Raw genomic sequence first — 18491 nt, 5'->3', positions numbered from 1 at the left:
AGATGTGGCTTTAAGGGCGGATGCCCTGGTGTTCTGGACCTTGGAAATGCTCCACGGTCCCTGGCAGGTCCCTTCTGCTCCCGGCCCTCCATCCCCTCTGCCTCAGTGATGGCCTCAGTCCTGCTCAATGTGGGCTGGACCTCAGAGCCCTGTGCCTCTAACCACAGAGTCTCCCAGGCTGGGAGCATCCCCGCTGCCCCCATCCCTGGAGAGAGGCTCAAGGGGCAGAGGAGGTGGGAAGTAGGGAGACTGGGTGAGACAAATGCCCCAAGTCCACACTGTTCTCCAGGACACTGATTCTGCTGCCTGTCCCACTCATCTGTCCCCCTCCGTCCGTCCATCTGTGTCTCCCATCTGCCATCTCCTTCTGTAGTCTCTGTGAGTCTCCACGTCTGCAGGTCCTGTCTGTCTGTCTGCACTCTCTGTACTGTCCCCAGGCTCACCTGTCAGACCTGACCCCACCATGTCTCTCCCACCAGGTCCCCACCCCCTCTCTTCGCAATGACCCCACCTGCTTAAGCCCTCACAGGGTGGTGGCAACCCACCCAGCCCACCCCAGGGCAGGACAGGGGGGCCTGCGAACTTGCCCTCAGCAACCAGACCCCCCATCAATCAGCCTGCAGCCCTGGTCAGACCTCCATTAGCATTAAGCGGCCTGGACAAGAGGCAGACACCATCGGGCTAGGCCTAGGGGTGATAAGACCCAGATTGAATCACCGTGTGGGGGGAGCTGGGCACCCAGGGACACGAGGCAGTCATGCCATTAGCCCTGAGGAGCTGTGGGGAGCATGGGTTATTGCAGGAGCCAGGCAGGTGATTGGAAGTGATGGGCTGGGTGGGGGCCACTCAGTGAGGCCAGTGGGGGCGGAATGGGGCGGGGAGGTGGCTTTGTCCACCCCTGCCTCTGGGGGCTGACCTCAAGGCACCGAGAGCCAAGAAGAGTGCGGGGCAGAGGGGGACGGGGTCCGGCCGCCCTCACTGTTCCTTTACCCGGTTCCTTCCTGCCCCTGCCACATGTGCGCACACACACGTACACACATGTACACATACTGTGCACCACACGTGTATACATGTGCACACACACAAACACGTGCACACTCCCATCCATGTGCACATACACACACTCCCTCACACACATGCGGACATACATACAAGCACTGTCTCCCCCTCCCTCTCCCTCTCCCTCGCCCATTTCTCCCACTGTGTGCTTGCTCTCACACCCCCATCTCCATCCTGTCCACCAGACATGTGACTCCCATCCCTCCCGCTGCAGCACCAGCCTCTTGAATGTGAAGCACTGCAACGGGCAATTAGGGTCTGGAGGCCGGGGAAGCTTGACCTGAAGCTGCCTCACCACCACCAGGTCAGCAAGGTGACCTCAGGCCTGGGAGGCAAGCCACAGCTACAGGTGGAGGTGACAGCTGCATGGAGTAAGGGTAGGCGCTGAGGGGAACCAGCAGGGCTGGATCCCAGAGTTGTCCCCTCCGGGAGTTCCAGTACCCCCCTCCCGGAACGATGTCATCCCAAGAATTGGCAAGAGACACAGCCAAGGGATAATAAATATAATTGCTGTGACGGAGCCCAGCCTAGAGAAGAGGGCACCCTCCCTCCCAGACCTCACCTGGCCCCTCCCGCATGCTGAGGGGGAGTTAGAGGCTCTGAGGTCATGCTGGGGCTGCTGGGAGCTGCGGGGTGCTGAGGCAGCCGCCCCAGCGCTGGGCCAGCGCCTAGCCCAGGACGTCCAGGTAGACGGGGGGCGCCCGGGCCAGGGCCTGCAGCCGTGCATGCACATCCTTGATGCTGTGGCGCTGCTGCGGCTCCCGCTGCCAGCAGCCCCGCATGATGGCATAGACCTCCGGTGGGCAGGCACGGGGCCGCTCCAGCTCCCGTCCCTGCGTGATGCACTCAATTGCCTGGGGCCACCGGAAGGAGAGAGAAGAGGGCACACTGGGCTGGGTGCAGGAGAGGAAGCCAGCCCCAGCACCGCCCCTGCCTCACTGAGGCTCCCAATGCAGGTCCCAGAATAAGCCTGGGCCTCCTGGCACTAAGAATCTGAAAGGATGCAGCAAACCCCAAGATTCCTTTCCGCTCTGACACTGAGCAGTGGGACGGATTAAGGCTAAACAGACCCGGGAAGGTTGGGCTGGGGGTAGGACCACTTCCCGAAGGACTAGATTCAGACTCTCAAAACACCTGCCAGGTGGGCTGAGGAAGGCGAGGGGCCAAGGCCTTTGCCAAATCCATCAGCCTCCTGTCCAGGGCTGAATGGAGGAAAGGGAGGGTCCTGCACCTCAGCTCCAAAAGGCAAAAAGAGCAAGACTGCAGCTCAGGGACTCGAAAATGGCTGCCTTGCATTTGAAGGTGGAAGGCAACCCCACCTCCTTTTCTCTCTTGTAGGCACCGCTCTGTGGCGACCTAGCTCCTCCAAAAAGAAACTGCAGCAGGAAAGATCAGAGTGAGACTGCAGCAAGGCCCGCTAGAGCTGCTAAGGGATCTGAAGAAGGAGAGATGGTGGCAGGGAGCTGGATGCAGGGGCCTGGAGCTCTTCCCTCCCTCCCCATTACAGGACTGGGTTATAGACAGCAGTAATTCCATTCCTCCTCTCAGTGCTTGAGAAAATTAAAATCTATAACCCTCTCCCCCACCCCACCAGCCTCCAGGGAGCAGACTGCATTAGGAGAAGAAATGGAAACTGACAGCTGCGAGCCAAGGAGGGGGTGGGAGGAGCTGCCCTGGAAAACAGAACACCTGGGGCCTGCGCTGGCTACGTCCAGCTGGGAGAGGGGGCAAGCCGGTCCCTCCTACAGTCTAACGTCCAGCTTTCCTGCTGCAGCGTCAGGCCCTCGTGCTGTGCTCCTCTTCCCGTGCCTCTCCCTTCCACCCTGATAATCCTGTTAGGTCTACAAAATGCAGCCAGGGACGGGGTCTGGGCTCCATTGATAAAGGGCTTTGAGGTTCCTCCAGGATCCAGGTGAGCCTGGGCTTAGGGGTAAGTGGAGGCAAGAACAGCAGAGCGGAAGAATGCAAGAACGAACAGTGTCTGCAGGACGGTGCCCGCGGGCAGTGGGATGTAGGGCAGAGGGGATGGAGTTCTCCTAGAAGAGCCCCCAAGGGGCAGGAAGGGTGGCGGGCCGGGAGACCACGGGCGGGCTGACCTCGGTGTTGGAGAGCTGGTACCAGGGCTGCTTGCCGTAGGTGAAGATCTCCCAGAGCAGCACGCCGAAACTCCACACGTCGCTCTCGGTCGTGAACTTGCGGTAGAGGATGCTCTCGGGTGGCATCCAGCGGATGGGCAGCATGGTGCGGCCTCCCACCTGCGGCGGGCGGGCGCGCGGGAGCGTCACCGCCAGGGGCGCCCCTGCGCAGGCGCTCCGGCACAGACCCGCCCCCAGCGCCGTCCTTAAGAACACGGGCTGAGAGGGAAAACTGACGGCGCCAGGTCGTCCGGGGTGGCGGAGCCAGCCTCTCCTCCACTGGGGGCCCAGGAGCCAGGGGCCAGGTTTCAGCCTGAGGGTCTCGGGCCCCACGGCGCCGGAGGAATAAGGGGGCATGCCTGGCACGGGCGGGCTCTAGGCGGGGACTCGGCCTCCGGGTGGGGCGGAGCGGGGCTCGGGACCCAAGACCCTTACGCGGTAGTAGTCGGTGCTGTAGATATCCCTGCTCATGCCGAAATCGCCGATCTTAACCACCAGGCCCTGCCCCACCAGGCAGTTGCGCGTGGCCAGGTCCCGGTGCACGAAGTGCAGTCCCGCCAGGTACACCATCCCCGCAGCGACCTGGCTAGCCACGGCCAGCAGCTGCCCCAGCCCCAGGGGGCCTGGAGCCACGTCCTCCCCGCCAGCCAGGAGCTTGGCATCCGGCCCGTGGGACCTGCGAAAGAGAGGGAGAAGGGGTGGGCTGGGAGGTGACAGTCCCCAGGAGCCTGGGGGCTGGGGTGGAACGGGGGAGGGGACTCAAGAGTCCGGAAGTGGAGGAAGGAAGGCACAAGAGAGGCTGCTGTCTGGAGGGGTGGCGAGCCGGGCTGGCAGGGGTGCCCAGCTCCAACGCTCCCCCCAGGGCCCACACCTCCCACATCCATGCCTTCCTCTCATGAACTCCACCCCCAGCATCCAGCTGCCCACTGGCCCCCACATCTCTTGCCCATGCACACCTCCTGCCCCCAGCCTGCCCCTGCTTGAGGGAACGGACCTCCCCCACCCAGCTCTGAGCCTGAAACCTGGGAGCCCTCCTGGATTCCTGTCTCTCTCACCTTTGCTGTGGGGTCGTCCTTCCTTCCAAAGGGTTCCAGGGTGCCCTCCCCCAACAACCACCACTCCAGAGCAGTCCCTAGTCACTCATCCCATTGCCCAGTATTCCTTAAAACCTTTGCCTGTGCGGCTGGCTTTGCCCTGCTGCCCTTTCCTACTGGCGAGCTTTCTCCTCATTCATTTACTTTTTCATTCATGCCAGACATTTGTTAAACATCTCCAGTGTGCCAAGCACCAGAGTACAGTGGAGAGTAGGATGCAGTGTGAAGAGACACCTGCCCTGCACTCAGGGTAGGGATGGAAGAAGTCAGGGAAGGCTTCCTGGAGGAAGAGCCATCTACACCTAGACTCCAGCCCTGAGGAATAGCGGTGGGAAGGGGTCAGGGACAGGGGTGGATGAAGTGGCTGGGAGGGAGGCCCAGTGTGCCAGGCAGAGGAAACTGTAAGTACAAGGGACCAGAGGCAAGAAGGAACAGATGGCCCTCCTAGGGGAAGTCTTCCAGACTTGTCCAGGAGCTTTCATGATGCCCTCCTTTGGTTCCCCCATGCTCTATCCAGCTTTTTCGAGCAGCTTCTCCCACTGCCTGGGCCCCCGATGGTGGCCTGCATCCCTGGAACCCAGCACTGAGGCCAGCCTGTGCCTGGTGAGCAGGGTTCCTCTGGCTCCTCCTGACTGGTTCCCCTGAACTAACCCACCTCCATGCTCCCCTCCTCCCCACACCTTCCAGGGGCCCCTCCCACCCCAGGGAAGCTAGGACTCCAGCTCTCTCCCAGCTGCCTTCTGCCGCCTGACTGCATGAATGACCCATCACTCCCAAGGAGTGTTTGGGGACCAAAGCACGACCATCTGCTGACAATCACACTGTGCCTTTTCATCTAGAACCACAGCTCTCTTGGGTGGGGAAACTGAGGCCAAAGAGGAAAGCTACTTGGCAAAGAAGGCTCAGCTAAGAAGCCATAGCTGCTTGCAAACCCTGGCCTCTCTCTGGGGCCCACTGCCCCATCCTCACAGGGGCCCATCTCATCAGAACATGTGACCATCACGTTCAGGGGCTGAAAGCAGGGTTCCGCCTGGGGTCCTGTCCCCCGGGGCCATTCCTACCTATGTGCTTGGGCACGTCGCTTAACCTCTCTAAGCCTCATTGTGAAAGGGGCACATTTCTTGAAGTTATTTAAAGGATCTGCACAAATTAGTAAACGTGTCAGAGCCAAAGAAATGAATTTTTGGTAACTTTCTTCAGGTATAAATTGCCATGTATGCTTGGACACTAACACACACATGCATATTTATGTAATTGCACAGACAAGTTAACAGTGGCTGCCACACAGAAAGTCCCGGATAAGCGGTTGTCCTGCAGGCGGGGTCGCTGTGCCCACGCACAGGCACGCCCTCTCTGCCAAGCCCACCCATCCTGAGGTCTTAGCTCCTGACTTCCGCCACCCTGGCCTTTGCGCGGCTGTCCCCACGTTCCCACGCCCGCCTCCTTGAGAACACGTGCCTCCCTGCTCCTTCCCGGGGCGCCCCCCTCTGTTCAGCAGACCTGCAGGGACGTGACTGCAGGGCTCAGAGCCGTTCGTACCGGAGGAAGCGGTTGAGGTCCCCGTGCCGCATGTACTCGAACACCATGAGCAGCGGGCGGCCCTCGGTGCAGACGCCAAAGAAACGCACGACGTGCTGGTGCTGAAGCAGGGTGAGCAGCTCCGCCTCGCGCTGGAAGTCCTGCCGCGCGCTCTCAGAGGCCTCCTTCAGCGCCTGAGGGGGCCGGGGCGGGGACTGAACCCTCAGACCCCTCCTTCCGCGCCTGGTGGGGGGCAGCCCTTGCCTCCCAGCGTCTGAGTCCTGAGCCCATCCCCAGCCTGAGCACCTGTCCTGGGACAACGGCCAAGGTCTTACCTTGACAGCCACCAGCATCTTGTCCTGCTCAGGCAGCAGGTGGTGGCACTCGGCAAGGAAGACCTTCCCGAAGGCGCCCTCGCCCAGCTCCCACTTGAGCACGATGTCCCGGCGCTTGATGTGGCGAACACCTGGGGGGCCTCTCAGGGTCAGGGTCAGGCAGGGGCCCCAGGCTTGGGAAGGATGGTGAAGGGCCGGGACAGGGCTGTGCACCGCACGAGAGCCCCATCCAAGGGGCCGGATGGGGGCTGAAACCGAGCCTTCACTTCTTCACCAAGCCCCACGCGAGGGGTGCACAGGGGTGGGGGTGGAGGTGGGGGTGGGGCAGGCGGGGTGAGGCTTGTTCAGGCCTGGGGTGGGCAAAGGTGATGGCACAGGCTTCTACACACGCACGCACGTGCACACACACATACACACACGCTCACATACAGACACACACAGACACACGCTCACACACACGTGCATGCACACGTAGTCTTGCCCCCACCCTAGACCCAGCATAACCCCTCACAGGCATCACTGAAATATTGTGGGTTCTCGATAATGTGGCCTTGGAGCCCGGAGCCTTTGCCCTCGATGGGGGACAAGGAGCTGCCACCCAATGTCATGAAATGCAGTGACATGGCCAGTCCATCCTCTGGAGCCAGCACAGCGGGGCCTGGGGGCGAGACACAGCCACATAGAGGGGTCACAGCACAGGCACACACCCTGGCCCCTGCCAGGTTGCAGGATGCCAGGGACCCCACCTTGTAATTTGTAGGGGAAGGAGCAGAGGAGCTAGGGAGCGAGACAGCCGGCCGGGGAAGGGGAGGTGCTCCAGCCTCTCTGCCTGGCTCCTGTCCAAGCCCAGGCCCCGTGGGCCACCAAAGAACTCCCCCACTGCCCCCCCAGAGCTCAGACCCACTTAGTGTTTGACTGCAGTCCAGCCACCAATTAGCATGAGCTGCCGCTGAAACTACCCCAGCACCAGCCCGACACACTCACAGGGCAGCCCCTGCCAGGCCCTTGTATGCCCCAAACACACTCACTAAATTCCATGTGTGCACAGCCCCCCCACCCAAGGCAGAGTCAGGAAGAGCCAGTGGGAAACCAAGCCAGTGACAGCCTGGCAGGCAGCCCCCTGAAGCCCCTCCACTCACGGTTGATCCCAAACTTGTTCCTCCGTCCACATTTGCTGAGCACGAGAAACAGTGTAGAAAGGAAGAGGCAGGCAAAGACAGCCAGGCCCACGGCCACTGAGACCTGCGGGCGGGGGCGGTTAGTCCCGGCGCCCGGCTCCCCGAGCTCCCACAGCAGACTGTCTGTCCATCCTGCACGGGAGCCCAGCGCCAGGCCTCCTCCTCCCCTGGGCCCCGCGCTGTGGCTGAGCATGCGGGTGGCTGGCCCCGCTCAGGCCAGACCATTGTGGTCCCACGCTCTGACCAGAAGTGACATGCAGAAGAGCCTCCAGCCCGGCCGCCTGTTGCCAAGTCCTGGGCAAGCCTCCCCTTCCCGTGCTCACCCCAAAAGGTGTTTCATCCTTCTTCTCCACCGGGTCTCCAGACGTGCTGTTAGTGTCTGTTGGGTACACCGGGCAGGAGGTGGGCCTTGGCACATGCCATGTCTCCTCAGCAGCTCCCCACCCTGGCCCCAGCTGACCCCTCGGAACTCAGGTCACCCCCTGCCCTAGCCGTGGCTCCAGTGACCAGACAGAACGTGCCTCCAGCCCGGGCTACTCACCCACTGGTGAAAAGGAGACTGCAGCAGGAGGGAGGAGAGAAAGCAGTCAGGTGGGGGGGGAGGGCGGTGCGTCTCCTGCCCCCCTTGGGACTCATCCCTTCATGGACTGGGGGTGGGAAGGGGCGTGGGTGCTGGACCTCCAGCAAGAGGATGCACGTGGTCATTTTCCAGCTGGGCTGTGGGTGCCCTGGAATGGGGCTGTCTGCAGCCAGCCAAGTGATGGGACAGATGGGCTTCAGGACTCCTGGGGCGTGGGAGAGGCAGGGCCAGGAGGCCAGTGCAGGGCTGAACCCCGACTCCAGGCTCCTTCTGTGTGGGACTGGGCACGCTCACTTCCGGGGTCAGGATTAGCACAGGATGGGGGCCAGGCCTTCCTGGAGCCCAGGATGTGTACCCAGGTGGAGCCCAGGGAGTGGGGCAGGGTTCAGCGCGGCCCTCGCACCAGGGATGGGATCCTCGGGGTTGAACTCGAATGGGTTGTCCATGAAGGCAGCCATGACCGAGGCGGCGGCCTGGCCCGAGGGGTTGGCGGCCAGCAGCGTGTAGTTGCCATTGTTGACGTGGGTGGGTTGGTTGAGGCGCAGGCACCCGTGCCGCATGGTCTCATTGGCTGCAGGCTCCAGGAACTCGGTGAAGATGAAGCTGGTCTCATTGAGCACGGAACCGTTGAAGAGCCAGCGCAGAGAGGGCGCCGGCTGGCCGTCCACCGAGAAGGGGATACACCAGTGGTGCATCTCCACCGGGTTGTGCAGGTGCACTGTGGCGGGGACTGTGGGCCAGAGAGAGGGCGCTGAGAGGGCAGGGACGGGCCAGACTGCCAGACCTGACATGTCCAGGGGCTGCAGGGGTGGGGGGTCAGGGGCAGAATCTGGGGGAGGGCTACGGGAACAAGGTCAGCAGGCCCTAAGAAAGTCACGAGCAGAGAGGTTTCTAAAGAAAGTTGGCAGTAGATCTTAACTAAATTGGGCAGCAGGTGTATGACATTCAGAGGCTCAAAGAAAAGCGATGGGCCTGAGGTGAGGAACAGCCCTGGACAAGTGGGTCGCCAGCTTCTGGAAATGAAACATGGTCTTGTGGAAAAGAGATCTGGAAAAATGAAGTGTTATCAAGCTTACGAAGATGAGAGAGGGCCTAAACATCAAACAAGCAAAAAGAAAAAAGAAAAAAAAGAGTTTAAAAGCTTTTTGAAAGAAGACATGGTTTTGCAATAGACCCAACCTGAAACAGGCAAAGCCCCTTTCAGAAAAAGAATATACATATACACACATGTGTGTACGGTTATTCTGGAATCCCGCCAGCTCACGCGCAGGAATACTATTCAGCAGTGAACTGAATGAAGTAAAGCGACTCCTGTTAACATGGGCGAATCTTCCAAATAAAATATGAGTGAAAAAAACTTAGACACAGAATAATAACACACAAGGTGTGTGAGTCCACCTGTAGCATGCAACACCAGCGAAAGCACGCCAGGTGGATAGACGAGCCCAGGGGCATGAAATTATTTTTGAAAGCGAGGAAATAGTCACAAAAGTCAGGATGGGCTGGAGAAAGGCGGGGCTCTGAAGGGGGAGAGGAAGGGCAGGGAGGGCGGGGAGCAGAATGGTTTAAAGTGTGTATGTTTTGTGCACGTCGCTCCGTATGTTATTGTCCACATTAAAGGAAGAAAAATTACATAACGTGGAAGATTTAGCATCATTTGCTGGCAGACCTGGAGGAATTAGGCTGTGTGCCTAGAGGGGAAGTGGGGAGGGGAATGGCTTCTTCGAAACTGAGTCTGAGGGTTAAGGTCTTACAGAAGGTTTTACAAAGGGACCCCCATGGAGGACAGGGGAGGTCGGCGGCTGGTGCTGACGGCCTCAGGTAGCAAGATTTGGGCACGGGGCCAAAAAGAAATCCTTCCCATCCCACTGGCCTTGACGAGCCCCCAGGATTTCCCCCAGAGGATCAGGTTTTCATGGGAATCTGGAAACAGCTGGCAGAGAACAGCTGTGGAGCCACACAGCCCACCCCTTTCCTCCAGGCCCCAGCCTCACATCCTCTTTTCAGGGAAGAGCGGCAGCGGGTGGGGATGGGAGGAGGGCAGTCACGGGGACTCACAGGAAACGTTGACCTGGACAGAGACTTCAGCCCGGCCTACGTTGTTCTCCGCCCAGCAGGTCACGTTCTTTCTATTGAAGTCACTGGTGACATTGGCCAGGGTCAGCGTCACAGATGACAGATCCTCAGATCGCTGCACCAGGGGAGAGGGGCAAACCAGGGAGGGCGTCAGCTGGCTCTGGCTGGGGGCTAGCTGATGTCTTTGGGCGCCCCTCTGGCCCCAGATGGAAAAGAGAGGCGGGCTCGTGGGGCGGGGAAGGAGAGCGGGATGGGGGACAGTGGCTCCCCTCCTTTATAGCCTGTTCATAGACTCTCTCCTGGAGCATTTATTTAGTGATCTGAAAAATGGAGAACAACCAGTAACCTCAAGGCAGGCACAAGGGACCCCAAACCGAAGCCACCCATCTGAGCAGCAAAGTAGATCTCGTGGATCCCACTGACTTGGGGGCCAGCTGGGACCTCCCCACCTCCTCACTCCCGGTCTACACACATTTAGTGTCAGGCCAGGGCAGGTCCGTCCGAAACAAGATGATACAGTAGCAACATGGCCTCCTCTGGCCACCAGGACAGACAGTGAAGTGAGAGAGGCAAAGTGACAGCATTCTGAATCATCGTGGAAAGATCAAATCCGTTTCACATTCTCTTCCTAAGAAACCATGACATGTGGAAGTTATATGGCCTGAAGACAAACCTTAATCTTGCTGAACTGTGGTTTCCGTGTTTTGTAAGCAGAAGAAGTAGACAAAAACTCTTTGGACATTTTAGAAAGCACTTTTCATAAAATGATGAAAATAAATGAAGTAGTGCCACTTATCTGGAAATTTCAACAAATGCCACTTATCTGGAAATTTCGCAAGTGTGAATCCCGTGACTAAAGCCCGAGGAGGAGAGGTTTCTCTGGGCCTCCACTGGAATGTGAGTTCAAAGCTGCTCGAAGCGCTGTCCAGCCTCTCCTGTAAGCTCTGGGCTGCAGCCCCAGGAGGAGAAGCCCTGCCCTAAGCTTCCCTTGGCTGCCCCGTGTCCTCCAGCTCCCGTGGGGGGGGGGTATGCCCTCTCCCCTCCGGCTGCTCTGCTACCCTTCACTCTCCTGAGCGTAACCAGCGTCCCCTCCCCTCGATTTAACCCAGTTAGAATGTGACTTTCTTTCTTCCATTATAGTTGACAATCGATATTATTTTATATTTAGTTCCAGGAGGGTGTGACTGTTCTATAGGAAGTTTTTAGAAAACACAGGTGGTAGCAAACACGTAGATCTCCCAAGAGGAAAGCAAAATCCTGTAATTTTCCGAAAGAGATAGCTGGTCAAAGGTCTTCCCACTGACGGTCAGGCCCACCTCGGCCTTGGCCTTGCCCCCTTCCCACTGCCCACTCTCGGTGGCTTTGATCTTGGGGAGGAGGAATCACTCAATGGCTAAGTGGCCTTCAGCATGTCTGGACCCCCCTGCTCAGGACTCCAGTGGTTCTTCCCGCGATATTGTCCCAGGGGCCTCCTGCAATTTTGGAGTGAGGGCCTCCCAACTGAACCCCACACCCTGGGTCCCACTGGCCGGGCTCCTCCCAGGGGCTGCACCGCGTGTGTCTATCCACATGGGGACAGCCGTTTGGGCGGGCAGAGCCTACTGTTGGCCCCTTCTGACCTTGTCAGCAAGGCCTCCTGAGCCTGTGGTCACGGCCCGCTGCCCACCTGAGGACACAGGCAAGCCTGGAAAGGTGCCCGATGACACATGTGAATGACAGCGACAGAGGCCGAGAGTGGCCAGGGGCAGGCAGGACAGCAAGTCCGTCACATCCACCTCCTCAGCGCACAGATAAGAAAACCAAAGTGCAGGCGGATTCCAGGGTTTTTCCAAAAGTCACTCTAAGAATTGATCAGTCAGCCGCTGGAAGCAGACCTGTGCCTCCCTGGCTAACACGCTCATCACACACCCAAGAAGGTGCTGCTTCCAGAACCTCCAGAACAAGCCAGAAGACCCCAAGAACGTGCCTGGGTGCAGGACCACGGACAGTGCCCTCCCCACGGCCTTCAGCTTCCTTATCTAGAAAGGGGGCGGGTGGGAGGGAGGGTCTGTGGGGTCCCCTCCGCCCCACATGGGAGGGCTCTGTGAGCATCTGCCTTGCCACCAGCACCAGGTTCAGAGATGGCCTCCAGGCTGGGCCAGTGCCCTCCCGAGGCCAGTGCCTGGGGCAGCCCCATGGCTGAGCCTGAGCCCTGAGGGTCTATACCGGCTCTGTCCATCCCTCGCCCTCTGTGTGCTCCTTTATTCGTGTCTCTTTCCCTTTGTCCCCCGTGCCCTGCGCAGGAGTCTCCTGGGAGCGGGGGGAGGGGCGGGGCCAGGGCAGGGCTTCTCACCGTCTCTCGGGCTGACTCCTCCAGCTCCGTGAAGATCCAGCCGGCCCCGTCCAGGTCCCGCCCCTCCACCTGGCACTGCAGCAGCATGTCGTCCCCCACGTCCACGGTGGCGTTGGGCATCCAGATCTTCAGCATGGGCACGACTGGTGGCCCAGCGTGCCCCAGGTGGGTTAGAGCAGGGAGTGGCTTCAAAACCCCACCTCAGGGCAGTGCTGCCGCCCCCCATTTCCTCAGTGACCCCAATGCCCCCAACCTTCAGTTTGCCCAGCTCTTGCCAATGCCCAGTGTCCAGGCCTCCTTCCATGCTGGCCCCAGCCCTGCTCTGTGCCCTGTCCCCAAGCACACAGCCCCTTATGCCACCTCCAGCACCTACCACAGCTGGTGTTGGACAGGGGGTGCAAGGACCCCGACACGAAACACTGCAGCCCCTGTTCACGGATGCCGCCCAGGACCTCCTCCTCCCAGCGCCACAGCCAGTGCAGGGCACAGGAACAGTTCAGAGGATTGTCCGATAGGTCTCTGGGGGGGGGGGGGGAGAGACACCCAGAGAGTCAGGGAAGGGACAGGTGTGGGCCTGAGGCGCCCCAGCAAGAGGGGTGCCGTTGGACAGCAGAGGGAAGGAGTGGGGATGGAGGGGTGGTCCTCCCACCAAACCCCTAACAAGTCCTTATGAAAAGAGAGAATGCAGCAAGTCAGCTGGCTGTGGGCCACATGGCATTCTCTTACCCCGGGCTCCCCAGGGACAGTCCAGGTGACAAGGAGGAAGGACACTGCCTCCCCGAGTAACCCAGAGGCCTTGGGTGTTCCCCAAGCACATGGCCCACGGCTGTCCCCCCATCCCACGTGCACAGGCAGTGGGCAGCCCCCAGCCTCCTGAGCTCACACAAAATTAGTGGTCCAGGACAGTGCCCCCAGAGCAGTAACCCCTCAAGGTGGCCTGCAGGCCCTGCTTTGATGGGAGCTCAGAGGCGGACAGGGAGGCCCCAGGCCACCTCCCCCCCACCCCTGCGTGCGGTTCACATGGACACGCACGTGTGCGCGCGCGCGCGCGCACACACACACACACACACACACACACACAGGCACTCCTGCCCCTGGAAGCCCCCGCACTCACAGTTCCTGTAAGGACAAGCCCTGGACGGTTTTCCAGGAGAGGGACTTCAGAGCATTGGAGGACAGATTCCTGGGGGAGTTGAGACAGGGAGACAGACATGAGCCCCAGACCTGCTCTGGGCCAGCATGAGGGAGGGGAGGAGCCAGGAGGAAGCTGACAACCAGAACCAGCGGGAGGCGCTGGGGGTGGGGACAGGTTAGGCTTTTCCTGGGACAAGGGTTCACCCCACTTAACCCCCTCCCCAGACCCCAGGGAGGGGGTCTCAGGGAACAGCTGCTGCCCCCCCCCACCCTTGGCCCCAGCTGGCAAAGTGCTGAGGCCCCAGCTGGGGGACCGGCTCCATCTGCGCTCCTGTCCCCACAGAGCCCTGACAGGGCAGAGGAGGGGCAGGCCATGTCTCCCACACCCCTTGCCCCCTAGCCCATGACAGGGGTTTCAGAGCACGTCCTCAGGTCTCCTCCCCACTCCTTCCTTCCCCTCCTCAGCGACTAAGACCAGTGGGCTGGAAGGGGCCAGCCCAAGCCCCCTGGTTGTAGAGATGGAGAAATGAGCTGGGGGGGCTGCTCCCCACACAGGAAGCTGGTGTCTTGCACCAGCCTGCCACTCCTGGGCCCTTCTGCCTCTGACGGGCCTCCCCGACCCCTCTCCTTGCCTAGTTGCCCTGCAGTGTGTGGGGGCTGGGTGGGAAAGGCGCCACCACACCCCAGTCAGAAATGCTGACCACGTTAGCGCCAGACAGAGCTCAGTGTGCTTCTGTCCTGCCATTTACGGCTGTGTGACCACAGGCCAGAAGCTGTCTCTCTGAGTCCCAGCCTCCTCATCTATAACACGCGGTGACACTCTCTCTTACCAGGTCATTAAGTAGTGTGAGGTACACAGTTTTAACTGAAGCCCCCAGGATGCAGTCAGGATGTGACGTCACCTTAGTTTTTGCTGTTGTCTTTGCTAAATCATTGGTCACGACAGTTTAGAGTTCCCAGCACAACCACAGGAATGGCCGGCCCCACCACCCTCCCCATCTCTCCACCCACTGCCCACCCTGTGCAGGAGAGGGGCCACCAGGGACTCCCAGGGTCTCCCTTCACAAGTCTCTCCTGGCCATCTGTCCCCTCCCTCTCCTGAGCTGTGACTCCCCAAAGTGGGGAAGGTGGTGAGTGGCAGGTCTGACAGCCCAGCTCCCAGGCTATCCCAGGGGCTGGGAGGGGGTGGGAGATGGCGTCCCAGCCACACCCCAGGGTCCTGGCCGCCCTCTCCCCCCGCTCCCCAGTCCATGTGTATCTGAACCCTAGGAAAAGAAGTAGGGCAGGCACCTAGGAGGTCTTCCTGCAGCATGAAGCATGGACATGAAACAGCAAGAAGGACCAAGCTGGCAGGGATGGGAGCTGAGAGAAGTGCCATCCCCAGAGGGGAGGAGAAGAAGGCCCAGGCTGGAGCCTTTCTCAGAACAGGTCCCTGGGGAGGCCCAGCCCATTAGCTGCCCAAGTCTGGGTGGCCTCCCACCCCTTCTGCCCAGCCCTGGCCACTCACAGGCGACTGAGCCGAGGGGTGAAATGGAATGCATCTGGCGCCACGAAATGGAGGCCACTCTTCACGATGGAGCTGGGGACGGGAGCAGCAGGGTCAGCTACCCGGGGCCCTGGCCTCTGCCCACGCCAGCCCCCAGCCCCCAGTGCGGAGCCCTGGACCCTTCCCAGCCCTCACAGCTTCCTCAGCTGCCCTGGCCGTGACCTCCACCAGCCCCTCGGCCCTCCCAGGCCCCTGGGTCGCTGAGCCCACCCTGACCCTCTGCCCTCCAGGCTCCGCACTGCGCCCCATGTCCACAGAGCCCCGCCCCTCACAGGTTTCTCAGCTCCCCCAGGCCCCTCAGGTGAGTGAGGTTCAGATGCCGGAGTTGCGTCTCGTTCTCGATGTAGCTGTGGGGACAGGGGATGGGAGTCAGCGGAGGCCAACCCCCCCCCCCGAGACTCCCCCACCTGCCTCTCACAGTCACATGTATGCACACTCATGCACAGACCTGTTTACACGCAGACACAAGCACAGGCATGCACACACATAGACACAGAGACACACCTCCTACACAGGTGTACACACCTGCATGCTCACACCCTCACACGGGCACACGTATGCATCTCATGTACACACACATGTGATCACATGTGCACGCTCACATTCCCAAACACATTGCCTGGCGTTCTACTTTCACACAGGCCTCTCCTGCACATGCTCAAGGGGGTCACGCTGAAACATTGTGGCCACAGCCCCGCCCAGCACACGGGACGCCACGGTCATGCAAACCTGTGTGCCCAAACACGCCCACTCGGGGCCACTACCTGGTCTCACCTGTGTTGCTACACACACACACACACACACACACACACACATCCCACCCTCTCCCCGTCCCCACACTCAAGCAGCAATCCGTAGCCCCCCCCACCCCCACCTCTCAGCAGAGCAAGCAGAGGCATAGAGGCTGTCAGCCAGGGATGCTCTGAACCCCTCCCTGCCCAGGAGGGACCCAGGAAGGAGGAGAGTGGCAGTGAAGGGGCACGGCCTGGCTGGCTTACACAGTGGAGAGCAATGAGAAGACTCAACAGGGCGGGGTGGCCGCACAACAGACAGCGAGACAGGCACTGAGAAAGAGATACTGACAGGAAGAGACTGGCAGAGAGAGAGACAGGCAAGGAGCAAAACAGATAAGGAAAGGGAGACAGAGAGATAAGGACTGAGAGCCAGAGAGCCAAGATAGGGATATGGGAACGAAGAAGGAAGAGAGGCCCTGCAGGGTGGGGGGCTGCTGGCGCCCTGGGTCCTGGATCCCGCACGCCAGGGAGTTCCTGAGAACTCAGCTTCTTGCCGAGTACTCACCCCACACACAGGCGCCCAATGCCAGGCCCCTGACTCACTGCCTGTCTCAGCACTCTCCCCCCCTCCTACTTTCCCTAACTTGTGGGAACCAGGCCCAGCCTGACTGACCCTTTCCTCCACCCCCCTTCACAGCCTTGGCCCCAGCAGACAGCTGGGTACCAGGCCCTCAGTCCCCTGGGAATAACCTCCAGTGACTGGGAGGGAGAGTGAGTCCCTGTCCAGAGCTATAGGGACCCAGGGAGGGGTGAGAAAGCTGTCAGGCAGCGTGCTCAAAGCTGCCCCATTCGTTTGGATTCATAATCAATCTGTCTATTCGAGTCCATTATCTCCTCGTTATCTCCGCGAGTGCGGGAGGAGGAGGGGGCTCAGCGTGCGCAGGCTGAGGCGCAGGTCAGGCTGCCGCCCCACCCAGAGGGACCTCTCCTCACCACCCTGCGTGTGTCCTAGTCCCAGCCCAGCCTGTCCACACGCCCCCCACCCCCACGCTGGACCCACTTGCGGCTTGGAAGGGAACTGGGAGATGAGGGCGCTGGTGGGGCTATTCAGAAGCCTGGGCTCTGGTTTGAAGGCCCAGGGGGATGCTGAGTGGATCAGAACGGGGCAGCCTGGATCTCATGCTCCCTGCCGTTCTGCAGGGACCTAGGCCCAGACCAAGACAAGGCCCTCTCTTCTCCTCCTGGTCTCCCTCGGGCCGTTAGAGAGATTGAGTACCTTCCCGTTAATTGCCACGAGATACCCGAGTAACTCAGTGCCAATTATCGTATGCTACTCCAGTAACTTCCAGACAGTGACGGCACTACCTCGCATACCCTCCAGCCCGTCCATCACCGCCGAAGGCCAGGGTTCCTTGTCCACCCTGTAAGCCCCAGGCCAGAGGAAGGTTTTCTAGCAGGTCCTCCTCTCTTCTAGAAGTCCTGCTGGCCCCATTAGCCACACAGAATACTCAAGTATTTTTCAGCCATCACCATGTGATGCTTGAGTACCTCTAGGCCAATTATTACAGAACACTCCCATAGGTTTCACCAGCTGCTAAAAAGTGCTTGCAACCGATTACTGCAGAATGCTGGAGATTCCTCCCAGTCTGGGGCCTGACATCCCGCCCCAAGTAGGGAGACAGGGTGGAAAGGGAGACGGGGGTGAAGAGAGAGAAGGGGGAGTCCCACTTCATACATCCAAAGCAAGGGGTGGAGGAGACAGGAGGTGGTGGATATGGGGAGAAGGGAGCTCAGCCTCCAAGCTGTGACTCTTCACCACCTCCCGCTTTTCCAGTTCAATTCCCATTTGCAGGGGGAAGAGTTGGGGTTGCCTGGTCATGACAAGGAAGAGGGGGTGGGGACTGGTTTCCCCATGGAAAGGGGATGAGGCCGGAAGGACCAAACTGAAGAGCTGTCCGCAGCTAACCACCTCCCTCCTAGCTCTGCCTGAGCTCCAGGAGGCGGCTTCCACATCGCTGGGCTTTCCCAGAACTGTCCACGGAGAGCGCCCCTTACTCTCCCCGAAGCCAGTGCTCCAGCCACACTGAGCTCTAACCCACGTCCAGCAGGAACTGCGGGGGCACAGCCAACTGCCGCGCCCGCCCCTCCTGACCACGGGCGAGTCCGCGCCCTCGGGGCACGGCTATGCCCGCCGTTCCCCGCGACCCCCCGCCCGCGGACACTCACAGTTCCGTCAGGTTCTCGGTGCCCGGCAGGTGGCGGAGGCTCTCCAGGGCCCCAGCCCGGGTGCAGCGCAGCCCCGAAGGGCCGTGGGGGCAGCAGACATCAGAGCAGGGTGCGGCGCCCGCAGATGCCAGCATCAGCCAGGCCAGCAGGCTGCCCGGGCCCGTAGGCCGGCCGTGCCGGCCAAGCTGCCGGCGCCCACCGCCTCGCAGCATCGCTGCGACGCTCGCCTCGCCCCGCGGGCCGCCGTCTGTGCGCTCCAGCAGCGGGCGCCCGGCCTCCCCCGACACGTGCGCGGGGCGGTGTTAATGACCCAGTCGCCAGGAAAGGGCGGAGCCATCGGCCCCGCCCCGCCCCGCCCCCTCTGGCTCCCACGTCTCCCCCACCCCTCCTAAGCCCCCGACTCGGCCCCCACCCCTTTCGGGGGCCCCCGCGCCAGCCTTCTCCCCCAAGATGCCCCCAGCTCCGGGAGACGCGGAGGCGCGGCCGCGGAACGCCTCAGAGGTGTCTGCTGGGGTGGAGGAGCTGGGAAGTTGATACGCTATTT

The 18491-nt window shown here is 60.7% G+C and overlaps 2 protein-coding genes across 2 annotated transcripts in view; both read right to left on the bottom strand.

The window, feature by feature from the left end:
* PEAR1 (platelet endothelial aggregation receptor 1) overlaps positions 1 to 3288 on the bottom strand; it is a 31070-nt gene extending 27782 nt beyond the window's left edge. Inside the window, exon 1 of the mRNA XM_088799691.1 lies at positions 3156 to 3288. The gene's annotated coding sequence lies outside the window, so the exon portion shown is untranslated. The remainder of the gene's footprint in view (positions 1 to 3155) is intronic.
* Positions 1548 to 18261, bottom strand: NTRK1 (neurotrophic receptor tyrosine kinase 1). The gene is made up of 17 exons (XM_019711198.3): positions 17948 to 18261; positions 15260 to 15334; positions 14949 to 15020; positions 13422 to 13490; positions 12681 to 12826; positions 12308 to 12450; positions 9958 to 10090; positions 8303 to 8629; positions 7861 to 7878; positions 7643 to 7698; positions 7281 to 7383; positions 6653 to 6799; positions 6142 to 6272; positions 5828 to 6000; positions 3630 to 3870; positions 3156 to 3314; positions 1548 to 1913 (listed from the first exon to the last, which is right to left on the bottom strand). The coding sequence occupies exons 1-17, from the start codon at positions 18157 to 18159 to the stop codon at positions 1728 to 1730; spliced, it is 2391 nt and encodes a 796-aa protein (XP_019566757.2). The 5' UTR covers positions 18160 to 18261; the 3' UTR covers positions 1548 to 1727.
* Between the last annotated feature and the right edge of the window lie 230 nt (positions 18262 to 18491).

Source organism: Rhinolophus sinicus, chromosome 7, assembly GCF_057876585.1.
Source record: "Rhinolophus sinicus isolate RSI-liver-muscle chromosome 7, RSI-T2T, whole genome shotgun sequence".
Taxonomy (NCBI): domain Eukaryota; kingdom Metazoa; phylum Chordata; class Mammalia; order Chiroptera; family Rhinolophidae; genus Rhinolophus; species Rhinolophus sinicus.
This window is presented reverse-complemented; position numbering and strand designations above follow the sequence as displayed.